This window comes from Prinia subflava, chromosome 6 (genome assembly GCF_021018805.1).
Source record: "Prinia subflava isolate CZ2003 ecotype Zambia chromosome 6, Cam_Psub_1.2, whole genome shotgun sequence".
NCBI lineage: Eukaryota > Metazoa > Chordata > Aves > Passeriformes > Cisticolidae > Prinia > Prinia subflava.
Window position 1 is genome coordinate 24,935,694 of NC_086252.1, and position 14,071 is coordinate 24,949,764.

Consider the following 14,071-nt stretch of genomic DNA (forward strand, 5'->3'; position numbering starts at 1 on the left):
GTAGGATCTCCCATGCCAGCTGCACAAATTGTGCTATCTAGTAAGGGATGAAAAAAGTCCTCAGTTCTGTGCCAGGCTGTGTTTTTCCAACTGCCTTCTGTCCTGTCGCTCCTCCTACTACAGCCTGCATCCCCACAGACACATTTCTTCTGGAGGTGGAAGCTGTGGTCCATGGCAGGCTGTTGTGGCTGTAGCAAGAGAATTCAACTCCACTGTCAAAGATGAGACCATGTCACTCCCCCATGCATAGTGGATGAGGCTGCTTTTGATGTGTTCCCAGCTCAGTGGGGAACCAGAAGCAGAGGTAAGAAGAGACTAGTATGAAGCCACATTAATCAAGCTCTGGGATCACCTCTTGGAGTCTGATTGATGATGGATACCTACCAGCAGAGTCATCTTTCAACCCAGATACAACAGGCTGTAATGAAGAATATTGCAAACAGGCCCATAGGCTAATTTGCTAAACTTAATTCTTCCTGAAAGTTACTCCCTGAAGCAGTGTTTTTATTTCTGCACCAAGACTCACAAATGACAGCCACAGCCTGAGCACCTCTGCCCCATGGCAGGGCTGGATCCACAATATCCATACTATGCCAGGTGGGACAATTCACTCTGCTCAGCTACGGCCACATCAAGAACATTTCTGTGTTCTCCAAAGCTCTTCTCCAGACCTTTGCTGCAGGTTTAGCCATGCTCAGCTCCTTTCACTGCTGTCATATTTGTGAGCTCAGCATTGACAGATCCCATAGGTGCAGGTAAACCCTTACCTGCCCCTCAGCCTCTATCAGCATTCACTCATCTGGATATTGCAGCCATAAAGGTCTTCAGCTCTGGTGGAAGACCCTTGTGTATGCAGAAAAGCAAGGAACATGTTTTGTCATCCTAGAGATCCTAGCTGGTAACAAACAGGTCAGAAATAACAGACCCTTGTCCTCTTGTCTTCTACTGCGTTCATTAATTTTGAATAGTGCCTCTGTGGGAGAGATGAAGACCTTTGCAGGGGAGAAGGTGGGGTGAGACCTGATGGGAACATCATCAGGGAGCAGAGAGAGGCTGCAGCACCCAAGGGGAAATGCTCTCAGAAATCTCACAGAAATCTTGGGATTGCAATGAAAGATTCTTTTTTCGTCATGGCTGTGGAGAACAAAGCAGCACAGGACATGGCTGCCCCATGGTGTGTCCCAGGAACACATTTATCCCAACAAAAGGCTGGCCAAATTGCACCATGCTTACCTTCTGCCTCACATCCTCATGATGCCTTCCTGCATGTTGAAGGGCAAAGATGCCCACATCTCACTCCATTGAAGCAGTAGAAGCAATCACAATGCACATGCCAACATGTGACATCAGAGGTATCTCAGGTCATGTGCCCTAAATTACCCTGGGGGTTGGCAAGGGTGATCTGTGATCTCACCTTTGTGTCTCTCCTAATTGGTTCATATTTCTCTTAGTGGAAGACCACTTAGGTGACTGGAACAGTATGGAGGAATTGGGCTCAGACAGCACCTGCTTCCCTTAGAAAATGAAAAAATTGTGAAACTATTCTCGTTTTTCCTTACAGAATTTCATTTGCTAATAAAAGCAGAGAGGGAGGCATTAGTTCTACTTTCAATAAGCAAATGTCATGTTTTGATCATTTTTGAACAAAGCATTTTGCTTTAACATTTAGAGATGACTGCTCATGCTGAGTATTTCAAATTCAGTGTCAGAATTTGGAATACAACATTTTAAAAAAATTCAATTCCAAATGAAACATTTTAACCTGTCTGCAAATACACACGTGTTCTTCCATTCTGGGGAACAATGTGACTTTTTCAGGTCTCACTCCACGCAAGTGTGAAGGCAGATTCCCAAGCCCTGCACAGCGCAGTGGTGTTGTCCAGCTTTCCTTTTAAAGGAGTGTCCCTGGAATGTCTGAGGATCAGCATGACTGCACAGGCAGTGCTTTGGTCAGAGTAACATTAGCTATGGCATAGGAAGGTTCAGGACCCAGACCTGGAGGAATGGTTTCCATCATGCAAACAGAATAAAGTGGAAGCCACATGCTTTTTCTCTCCTCACCATGAGTATTCAGCTCCAGGGACTTCTGTAGGGAGTGTCTGGGAATCTGAAGGTAGAAAAGACCTATAAAATCACCTAGAGACCAGTGCTCTGTTCAACCTAGCTTGAAATTATTATTTACTTGCTTCTTTTAAAGACCTTGCAGTATCTGTCCTGCACACAATGAGTGTCTTTGACCTCTTGAACAAAGCCTTTTCAAGATGTGGGGTGTTGCTGTTACATCATTTTAAATTCAGAGACTAAAGGGTTTCCGAGAGGATCTACCCAGTCCTAGCTACAAAGCAAGGAGGGGAAACTTTTAAGAGAGCAAGAGGGTATATGAGTGCTGCCTCCAAGCCTTATTCCTCCTGTCTTGACACAGTCATGGGTACACACACAAGTGGGAAATGGTGCTGGAGAGACATGATCCAGAAGCAAGGGGTTGTTCTGTTGGTGGAGCTCCCATCTCTGTTTATTCGCTTGCTTTTCCCAAGAAGTGTCTCATTTATTGCTGCCTGCATAACTACAGACTGCCCTTTAATCCTCTGCTTTATCATGCCCTATGAATTAAATACCACAGGAGTGACAAGAGCCCTTTAGGGCACAACATCCACTTTGCTGTAGCTGTCCACAGCCAGCTGAGTTTGTAGGAGTACTTTGATTTATGCTTTATCTACCGCCTGAGCAAGGATTTCTTTGGGTATCATTTTACCTATTTCCACTGTTATTTCTTGTTTTGGTTTAGGGTGGTTTTTATCATTGTTTTGAGGCAAGGGGTAGAAAAGTCCTGGTCTGGGCAGTGCAGGAGGAGGAAGTTGTGGTGGTTGGTAGCTTGTATGTTTACAGCTGGAATTTCTGTGGCAGCTCCAGAGCCATGGTGTTGCTGTGTGCAACTCCAGCAGTCAGCCCATCTCCTCTGTCACATCTCTGCAGGACAGCTGGTGTTATTTTCCTATTGCAAACAAACCACGTGGGAGTGCTGAACAAAATGAAATTTCGTTTCCATTGGACACCTCTTAGCTCCTTAATTTTGCCAGCATTTCCCCATTTTGGGTCTTATCAGCTTGGCCCTACAGGGTCCAGCCCATGTGTTGTGGAGAACATGGCTGAGCAGGGCTGCCCTGGGATGGAGGCAGCACCTCACAGAGAAGATGCATTACTTTGCAGCCATAAAAGCTCCCCAAATGCTCTTACAACACCCTGCCCCCAGCTCCCATGAGCTCCACAAGCCCCATGACAGGCAGTCCTACCTGCCAACTCAATTCATCCTGCTGGATAAAGCCTTCCTCCTCCCACAGCTACAAATGCCATGTCTGTGGGGTGAACAGCTCCTGCTTCCACGAGGAACCTGTGGCCTCCTGTGCACACAGGAATCACTGCTGCATACTTGTGTCACATGAACTCGTGACATGCTGCAGTGTCACAATCTGGAAATTGTTTCTTACCGTGTAGCTCAGCGGCATCCTGCAAAATCACAGTGCTTGCTGGGGGAGGGATGCTGCCAGCTGCCACACCAGGCACTCCCAGCAGTAATAAAAGAGCTGCCTCCTCTCCCCAGCCCCCCACACTGCCCCAGGATCACTCACCTGGTGGAGCAGCAGCTGTGGGGCTCTCTGAGGTGCCAGCATGCTGGATCCGTGTCCCACCTGGCAGGGCTCTTGCTGACTCTGGGGGTGGGTGTTAACTGTTAGCTGCAGAGAGCTTGGGATGCAGCAAAATGACCTGCCCAGACAGGATCTGCTGCTCCTGTGGCTCTGCCAGATGGAGTGGGGGAAGCAGGGAAGGAGAAGGGCTCCCACTGCACTTGGGGAGGGGAGAAGTCGTGGCCCACCAGGGGCTGAGGAAGCTCTGAGGCACAGCTGCCTTTGAATGACGAGAAACGAGCTGCAATAAACACAAGATTTTCTGGTTAGTCAGCAGTTGAAGGTTATGGGCCAGCTTGTTTTTGCTGTAGTGACCCAAAAGGGAAGAGTCCAAACGTCCATAAAATACTTCCTCAAGACTGGGAACAGCTTCTCTGTGTACACTGGTGGGAGCTCTTCCCTGGCCATGGAGGTATCAATCTCTGAGGGGCTGAATTTCAGTTTTGCTGGAGTCATGGCCTAGGAGATCCAAGCATGGCATCCAGCTGCTGGGAAAGCTGTGTGGCAATGAAACCTCACTACAGTGGACACACTGAGCAGAAGAAGGAGTGTTGTGTCTTCCCCAGATTCATAGGTTCCATGATAGCCATGTCATCCCGTGACAATAGCACTCAATGGAGTCCAGCCATGCAGACATCCCAGTTCTGCTGAGCCAAAACACAGTTCAGATTCATACATAATCAGTTCTTTAGACATTAAAAAAAAAAGTGCATTGAGAATGATTGATAAGAAAATGCCTGATCATAATCAGCTCATTATTTTTCCATATGTTAAGCATTCACTGAAGCTCTAATCATTATGAATACATTTTCAATTTATCTCATTCAATGCTGGCAATTGCTAAGTTTGCACACCCTCCTAGTACAGTTCCAGCATTATTCCGAGCAGACCTTTGCTAGAAGTTTTGTGGACTAGAGAAGTCCTGGTCACTGGTCCAGTGTCTTTGCAGCTTCCAGAAATGTCTAAAAGACAGCACCATATGTTCCAGACTAACCATTATGAACTAGTCCTGTATGCATGGTAGACTGTTCAGCTCTTGAAATATTCTGGGGACAAAAATATATATTTTGGAGAGTGGAGATGATATTTATGAAGGACTTTATACTTCCTATTTGATTTCCCCAGAAAGCAAAGACTCCCTGAAAATGTGACTGTATCAGTAGTTTGTATGGGAAGCAACTGTTTAATGAAAGCATTCCAGAACTGAAGAAAAGTAAGATGTGAGGATAATGGACTCCAGAAAAGCAGTGGCAGCAGCCCCAGGGGAGCAGAGCAGAGAGTGTCTCTTGGGAAGAGAATCTGAAGGATAAAAGAGCTGTGAACAGCTCACAGCTGCCAAAAGGGATGATACTAAAGGCACAGCAGCAAACAGTGCCTGTGCAGGGAGAAGCTCAGAAGCGTGGGAAGAGAGCACAGAGGCTGCATCAGGAACTCTTTGAGGACCCAAAATCAGAAGCTGCAATCACACAAAAGGCAGAAAGAATAACCTTCAACTAATGAAGAGCCTCTAGAAATCACACAGGCATGGGGAGCTGTCAGAGTCGAACCCCAAGATGACCATCCAGAGATTCAAAAGGCAAAAAGAACTGGGTCCATAAGCAGACATGAAGAACAACAAGGCAAATCTAAGAGCTCAAAAAGTATTTGATAACAAAGGGCCAAATAGTTAAATGTTGCTTTTGTTTCAGTCCTCAAAACTTAACTAAAATAATTTTAATGAGGAGAAAGGAGCCCAGGGCAGAATCAGAAAAGAACAGCCTCAAAAATATTCAAATGAGTTAGCTTTGTCCTTGTCAGCATGTCCTGATGAACTTCAGAGGAAGCTGCAGGAACAGTGGCTGACCCACAAGCATTTCATCATTAGGAAGTTGAGGAGGATGCAGGAGGTGCCAGGCAGCTGGGGAAATGCAAGCAGAGTTACCTAGCTTTAAATATAATCTCAATTGGATAATGAAGGTAGGCACTGAGGATCAGGGAAATGAAGGGCAAAGCAGCTTAACTGATTTATAGAAAGATACTGAATATTTTTTAGCTAACCAATTGATGAGCACAGGAGTATAACCAGATGTAATTTGGAAGGTGATTGTACTAGTGGCTAAGTTTAAAATATGCTGTGGCTTTAGTTTAAAATATGCTGAGACTTGGGCATGCTCTTGGTGCTTTGCCTTTGGATTCTCCTACCAGAGAAGCATGCTCCAGATTAAATAACTATAATACAGGTGTATAGCCAGTGGAGAAACTGCTTTCTCAGTAGTTCTCAGTGGTGTGCTGTAAACTGGAAACACATTTCAAGTAGAGAGTCTTTTGGACTCTGATCTCTTCAATATTTTTATTAATGACTTAGATAATTAAATAGGATGTGCTGTTATAAAATTCACAGATGACACCAAGCTTGGAAAGGCTGCAAGCACTTTGGAGGATCAGATCAGCATTTGAAATTCAAAATTATCTTGGCAAATTGGAGGAATCAACAAGACATAATTGAATAAAGAGAAGTGCAAAGTATTACCCTTAGGAATGAGAAATCCCAAACGCAAGCTGGACCAGACAGTCCCATTGCTGAAGACAGTGACGTACCAATTTATTTCATCAGAGAATCAAAAGGCAAGTGAGGTGTTACAGTGCTGATTCTGCCCCTCTCTGCTCTGGGGACTGCACCCTGATGGGGAGTTCACTTGCAGAAAAAGGGGGATAAAATGAAGAGGTTCTGGTGATGATGAACAGAATTGAGGAGAATGAGATTACCTAATTCCAGCCTGGTCAGCTCAGCGGTTCACAGCTCTCCTCCAAATCAGCCCAAGTGCAGAGTCACATTGATGCCATGACATTGTTTACAAAACTCCTCTCCCAGTCCTTGGTTCGCCTTCTTCACCATTTCCTGGAGAGCACAACTCTGCAGACTTGAGTATCAGCCACAGGAGCATCTAAGTATGCCAGGCTGTTCAGAGAACTTGTCATATTCAGCTGGAGCTGACCTGGGCACAATGGTGAGAGGTGCCAGATGCTACGTACCCCTTTCCAAGCCTGTATTTCCTGGAACAGATCCTTCTGGCTCTCTTTCTCTGATTTATCATCAGCCACTTTCCCATTCTTACATCAAGATAAAAGGCAACTAAGGATGGAGCAAATAGGATAAGATTAAGGCAAAAAGATAAGTTAGGGCTGAGCTGGTAGAGCTTTGGAAACAAAAGTGCAGAAATTTGAGATTGTCACAAAAGATTAAAGAATTCACAGAAAGGGAGGGAAGGGTTTGTGTATGCAATTATGTCAATAGAGAGAAAGCCTGGCAAATAAAGTGTTCTCTCCCAGAAAGCTTGGTTTACCTTGGCTAGAGTCATGACTGCTGTGGAGGAAAACATTAAGCTTTGATCACAGCTGCCATAATCTTCCCCTGACACCCAATAATGAAAGCAACAGAAACAGGCTGAAGCATGGCAGCTGTCTGCCTGAGATGAAATTGCATTTGAAAAGGAAAACAAAATGGCAAAGTCCTGCTGAAGGTAGAAACCAGAGGTGACAGGACAGGGCCTTTTTGAGAAGGTAACTGGCTGGAATGGACTGTGATTTTTCCTCCTGTAGATGAGTGTCAAGGCAGGGGTGATGTGCCACCCACTGTCTGCAGAAGCCCTGTTTTGATGGTTTTCTTTACTGGCAAACAGGTGAAACAGTTCCTGCCCTAAAAATTTACCCACTTCTTTCAAGAAAATGCATGGCAAGTGTTGGAATATGAGGAAGGTTAATTAGAGGCTGAAAGTTCTGGGGGAAATATCACTTGGAGGCAGAGGCTGACCATGTTCAGGAGTTCACTGCATGCCATTTCTGGGAAACTGCTGCTCCAAAGTTACTTTAAATTGGAGGCTCTCAACCCCCTGGATTAATCTCACAGGATAGTGGAACTGCAGCTGATCCCCTCTTCCCCATCCAGAGACACAAACACAATTTCCTTGTTACATGTGCCAGTGTTCTTCCAGCAGCCCTTTTGGCCCTTGGGCTGAGGACCTTTTTCTTGATCAGTTTTCTGACAAGCCCACTGACACAATGCACCTCTATCTCATCTAATCCCAAGAGAGTCCAGCTTTCAACAATTTTCAGATCAAGGAATTTCATCCAGTGAAACCAATGGACCATCCAATTTCATCCAATTTCATCCAATGGACAATCCTGGTCCAGCCAGGTCTCTACATGAGAAAATGGGAATGAGAGCAGTGCATCATGAGTGCCCACATTCCATGGGACCTTCACCAGCACTGCAAACTAGGGATTTCATGAAGCAGGCAACAATCTGGACTAACAAGTTTTGTGTGCAACTCACAGAAATTTTCCTTCTGAAGAGGCTGGTTTTCACAGAGGATCCACTGAGAACAGGTTTTGTGAAGCAGAAGAGGGTGAGATAAAATGGGGAGGAGTAGAAAAGGACCAGGACACTCCCAGAATCCATCTGAAACTCTGATATAGACATTTCTGCGTTGAGGACTGCACAAAGAGGGACGTTCACACCAACCTGCAATTGTACACACTTACACAGAGAATTTGGCTCATGGAATAACTGCTTCTAAATGGACACCTCAAGTTGAATACAAGCCTTCCTAAAGAACTTCCCAGTGAATTCTGGCCTTTAAATTGAACATTTCACCTCTGTTAGCAAGAATGATTCTTGAGGGAGGGGGTGTTTTTGTTAAGGGGCGCACAGAGCTGAATGTAGGAATTCCAATCCTAATTTATCTGAGGCAGACAAAATTTGTTTCAATGAGAGCATTAAGCATTCTGCAGTTTGATATCATCTGACAGATTCTTGCTTACTCTTGGCACTTCCTCTTGTAAATGAATCACTGTTACTTCCGCTTCCATGCCCACCCCTCCACTTGGTTCTTTCTTAATTTTACAGCTTCCTGAGCTTGACACTGGGAAATCGATAGGTAATTTAGAACCCAGTAAATACAGATGAAAATAAGTTATTTTGTACTTTTATAAATATTTGGAAACCAAAACTATCTAAGAAAACAGCTGCTCAGTTGACTCAGCAACCCATCCATCAGCATCACACAGTTAATTGCATAAGATCATAAACATTTATAATTAGAAGGCAAACAAACAAGAATTTTATAAACAGCCCTCTTGAATCAGGCTGCGCATTAAATATTTGTGATAAAGTAATTAAGAATAGATTTACAATCCTGGCTCGGTGTTTAATACTTTGTAGAATGGATTTGATTCTATGGAGAATGTTCTACAGCCAAAGAGAAAACATTTGATTTTGGCTCTTTTATCCTAGGCTTAAAGTGGTCTCTGAGAAACACTGAGAAACATTGATCAGAGTGGAATTTCATTCATTAGTGATCAGACAGCTCATTTAAATGTATGTCTAATGTCCCTTGTCATGGGCTGATCCACTTCAGGCATGCTTCAAAGCTCTGTCTCTTTGGCTGGATCTGCAGGCTTTCCCTAAGTCCTGCTTTTTATGGTTGATGCTTTGATCAGACTACGTCAGAATTCTCAACCATGTTTCAAAGCAGGGAGGAAACCCCACATTTTTCTATTATGACATCATGAAGTTTGGTTTTAAAAAGCCAGCAGCACTGCAGGGTTTCAGCTGTGCAATCTGAGTGTCTTGTGGGAACCAGAGGGTAGAGCTCTCTCATACTGTAGTACCCTACACCATTCTCCACCCCAAAATAATGAGATCTGTATACAAGCTATCCAATGGAGTTACTTCTACAGCCAGTGAGCAGGCCCAGTACCCCATTTCAATGAATGTCAGTCCCCCTGAAACTAATCTGTTATCAAGTTGGCAGGGCTCCTAGTTATGCTTAGAACTAGAGAGGCTGGAAACTGTACTGAAGCAGTGATTTAAACTCTAACATCAGATGCTGGTCCTAAGAAACCAAGTGGCTGCATCCCATCAGTGAGTAATGGGGAGATCAGCCCTAAGGGTAAGATGACCTTCAGATGTTTTGGGGTCTGATGTGGCACAGGTTTTCTCCAGTAATTATCTGCCATCAGAAACCAGAACTATCTGGAAAAGAGAGGTAGTGGGTAAAGCTTTAACATTTGATTAATCAGGAATAGCTGTAAACCACTTTATTCTGTGGTGCCTATCATCTGTTTACACATTGTTGGTCAAGTCAGCCCCTTTGTTTAGGCATGGGTTTGATTCTTGTGAGTCTTGTTCTTGTATTTTTATGCTTGCAACAGGAAGGCAAGAGAGCTACTCTTCTTAGAAAGATTTTTGATAATCTTGATCCTGACCCAGAAGGTGAAGCCTTCATCATTAGGGACAACAAAGCCATCCATGTGTTAACTCACCCAGTCCTGCCTGCTGGTCTGGCTTCAGTTACCTGGGACACAAAGGCACTTGCCTAAGAGACAGATGGCTGCAAAGCAGGGACACTCAGACTCCCCTCATTCCACATAAATCCCATTCTCTAGCAAAGCTTGTGAGATATATTACAGTGTGCCAGCTAAGCCAATCTACAGGAGATATTGCAGCTTCCTCCAGCCTCAGTGGAGAAGGGGACCTGTGTTGCAGCCACTGCTAGACCTAGTGCTTCCACAGGGTCTAGCCACAGTCTGCCAACTTCAGTAGTAATAGCAGAGCTTAATACTCAAATACTGTCATCATCCAAGCAACTAAAATTATTTAATTCCTTAGTCCTCATGCAAGGGTGGGGAGGATGATGGAGACAGCTGGGAGATGACATAACTGCTGGGTTACTGAGGGGCCTGGGCTGCTCCTTCTCTTATGAACACAGGGACCACTAGCTGTGCAGTGTCCTGCAGCCCAGAGCTGTCCCCAGACATCACCCCTGTGCATGTGGGAGGGCAGCAGGACACAGGCACTGCCTGCATGCTCTGCACACTCTGGGAGCTCCTCTGCCTTTTCCATGCTGAGCTCCCCCTTGAAAGGAGGCAGTGATGTTCGATGAGGTACGGCTCTGCAGATGAGCAAAACTTTGCCTTGGATAACAAACCACTTACAGGTACCGACAGACCTCTTTTTCTGCTCAGTTGCTGCCTCTGGCCTCCACAGGTGTGTCTGCTCTGCTGCTGTGTGTGTGTGGAGAGATATGGGCTGTGCAGCAGCCATCACTGACACGTCAGCTGCAGTTACACCCCCTCCAAACACACGCCTGAGCTCGGTGAATCATGCCTATGCAGCATGCAAAATTAGCCCAGTGAGAGATAAACCTTGGGCATTTGTTGGTAAACAGATACTCTTTTGCTGTAAGAGCATAACTCACTGTGCTCCATTTACGATCCGTTTATCGATGGCTGAGATAAAACTGTAATCCCATTAATTCAGGGGAAAAAGGGATCCAGCAGAGAAGGAGCACCAGTGCTCTGCCTGTCCTTAATTAAAATACAGGATTTATCATTGAGAAAGCACTGGCTGGAGAGCTGACCTTAACCAGCTAACTGGGGGGAGATGCTGGGGAAGGTTTATGGTTCTTTCTAAAGTTTTGTTTGTGCTTTATGTGTATTTCTTTCCCCCTTCCCTCCAGGTCTAATAATACACGAAGGGCCCTCGGTTTACCGGATTTTTAAACGGTGGCAGGCGGTCAATCAGCAGTGGAAAGTGCTGAACTATGACAAAACAAAGGACATGGAGGAGCAAAAAACAGGGACCAGGACAAATCAGCGCCCCTCCTCCCAAACCACCCACTCGTCCTCCACTGGTGGTACAGCCACTAACTCCGCTCCGGCCGACAGCGGGGCACGGGCTGCCGGCCATGCCACAGGCACCCTCTCTGACCACCACTGTGCTTATACCATCCTGCATATACTCAGCCACCTGAGGCCTCACGAACAGAGGAGTCAGTCTAGTAGTAACAGAGAGCTCGTCATGAGGGTCACGACGGTCTGAGCCGAGGAATTCAGGAGGCCTTAACACGAAGCAGAGGAGACAAAGAACTCATAAAGCAGAGGAGCATGGTGTGCCTTTTTCTTTCTCTTTCCTTTTCTTTTTTCTTTTTTTCTTCTCTCCTTTTCTTTTTTCAGTAACTGCACAAGATATAAGAGGCGGCACCTGGCCAGCTAAGGAAAAAAGCAGGTGGAGGGAGAGCTGCACACTCATGCTAAAGAGGTTAATGTTTTCCAGCCTGTTTAAAAAAAAGAAAAAAAAAAAAAGAAAAAAAAAATAACAACACAAATCACAAAAAAAACCAACAAAACAAGTGCAATACAGACTACAAACTGAGTAGGCAGAGTTCTGGGGAAGCAGAGGAACAGACGGTTTAGCATGTCTTACAAATCCTATTACCTGGAATAGGTAACGCTCTGTGCACAGCCCCCGTACACACATGCACGCGCACACAAACACACACGTAGTGTGAGATTTATAAAAACATGGAAGGGAACGAAATATTTGGAGTGTTTTTATTTTCCAGACTCCAGTTAACCAGGGCTATGAGTTGTTTTGTTTCATGAGTCGCTGGAGCCTTGTTTGATATACCATGGGGTATCTGAAGTGAAATGGCTGGGGATTTTTCAGTATTGATTTACAGAAGAGAGATTGAATCATCTCACTAAGAAAATCTTAACAAAATCCAGGCATACCCAAATTTCACCAAGAAGCCTGTTTTTTTCATAATGTTCCTGACAAGGGGTTTGTGAGGGTAGAACTGGGAGGGGGGAGGGCGCTCCATGACCTTTATTTGACGTATAGGCATTTTTGGCAAATTTTGTACAAAAGTTCCGCAGGTGTTTCAAGCACAAGTACTAGTGTGATTCATGCCTTCATAACCCCAAATCCAGCATCCAGACCTTGCCACCCACACACATCATTTTCCATGCAGACATTCCAGGTTAATTTCCTTCCATTTTACTCTAATCACAAGAAGCTGACCCACCTTTGGTGGGTTTCTGCTCCCTTGCTGATTCAGACACTCATACATTAGAGATGCACTTTTTTTCTTCTTTTTTTTTTGGTGTCTGTATCTCTGCTGCTCAATTTGCGACAGTCTCACTCAGTCTTGTAGGCTGATCCTTTCACATCCAGTCTGTTAGTTTATTACAGAGTCTATTCCATTCAATCATCCAAAAGAGAGTTAGTCTGAAGAGGGAGCACAGTTGCTGACTGACTGTGTAGCACTTCTAATAAGTCTTCTTCTCTGGGATATATCCTCGAAGGTATCGGTTGCTCTTCAGGAACATTCTCTTTCAATGCACAATGGCTGAATCATTTGTGGATATTAAAGGGACACTGTCAAGTACTTTTTAAATAGTTTTTAGGGTTTGGGCTTTTTTTACTCTCCATTGTTTGTAATATTCTCTTACAAGCTTGAAAATAAAATTTCTTTCCCTACTGATTTTGTCCTTTTCCATTTGGGCATGTACGGTTCTATCCACTCACCCCATTCCTTTCACCATCCCCGTCCTTCTCCTCCCCACCTTTCTTCTGCGACAGGAGGAAATCCATATTTCTGATTTCCTGCTGACTGTCCTCATTCTATGGAGGGTACGTCCCAACTCTACGGGGTTGAGTCATTTTGCAGCAGCCACAGAGAAGGCATAAGAGCAGGAGGCTTAGAAATGCTGAGACTAGCTAATTGAGGAGCAAAAGCTATCACAAAACAATGACCCCATAGTGAACCCAACTCCCTCCAAAACCAAGACAATGTCTTCAGCCAAACTGCATCCATTTAGCAGCAGTGCCAAGCAATGTTGCACAATGGCTGAATGCAGCTGCCCTCCATCGTCATACCAGCACCTCTCGCACCTTCTGTGGAGACAGGGCAAAGGTGGGCTACCAGCTCCTTTGGCAGCCAGGTTGTCACAGGTCAGGTGTTTCTGGACTGGAGAAGGTGTCAAACTTCAGCCTCTGTGTTTGAACATGGCAGCCATTCTGCAACACTGAAGATGGAGGTTAGCAGCTTAAGGCAAGGTTGTATTTTTCACCTCGGTTACTTGACAGTGTCCCTTTAAATATCAGAATGCAACAGAACAGGTACTTGCTTCTCTGGCAGAGAATGTGGGAGGTGGAACACTGTCCAAGAAAGCCAGCTTACTGAGGACCAGTGTGAACCAGCATGGTTTCTAAGGCCACTGTACCTTTGTCTGACCAGATTTACTATCTACCAAAGAGTGCTTTTGGCAGAGGGGAGAAAAGAGAAGGTGGGCAGAGGGAGAGGGAAGGGGCAATTCCAATCATCTCTGAAAGTAGCTATCCCCCAGAAGGAAGGTGTTGAAATGAATGATCTCTGGAAGAACTGTTTCAGTAGAGAGAAACCTGGCCAAAGCAAGCAAACACAGCAGCCTCTCACCCCTATGCCTGTTCTGGAAGCTGTCCTCATTCCAAGAGATGAGTAATTACAGTGTTTTGGGGAAGGGGGAAGCATACACAGACGAAGGGACAGCTGTCACCCATGATGTCGTTTCCCTCCCTGCCCTCC

The 14,071-nt window shown here is 45.1% G+C and overlaps 2 protein-coding genes across 3 annotated transcripts in view; both read left to right on the forward strand.

Moving 5' to 3' along the window:
- The window catches only part of MARCHF4 (membrane associated ring-CH-type finger 4), a 95,821-nt gene extending 82,471 nt beyond the window's left edge, over nt 1–13,350 (forward strand). Inside the window, exon 4 of the mRNA XM_063399836.1 lies at nt 11,183–13,350. Coding sequence (XP_063255906.1) covers nt 11,183–11,544 — 362 coding nt within the window. The 3' untranslated portion in view covers nt 11,545–13,350. The remainder of the gene's footprint in view (nt 1–11,182) is intronic.
- ERCC3 (ERCC excision repair 3, TFIIH core complex helicase subunit) overlaps nt 1–14,071 on the forward strand; it is a 387,208-nt gene that overhangs the window by 174,731 nt on the left and 198,406 nt on the right. The gene's annotated exons all lie outside the window — the stretch shown is intronic.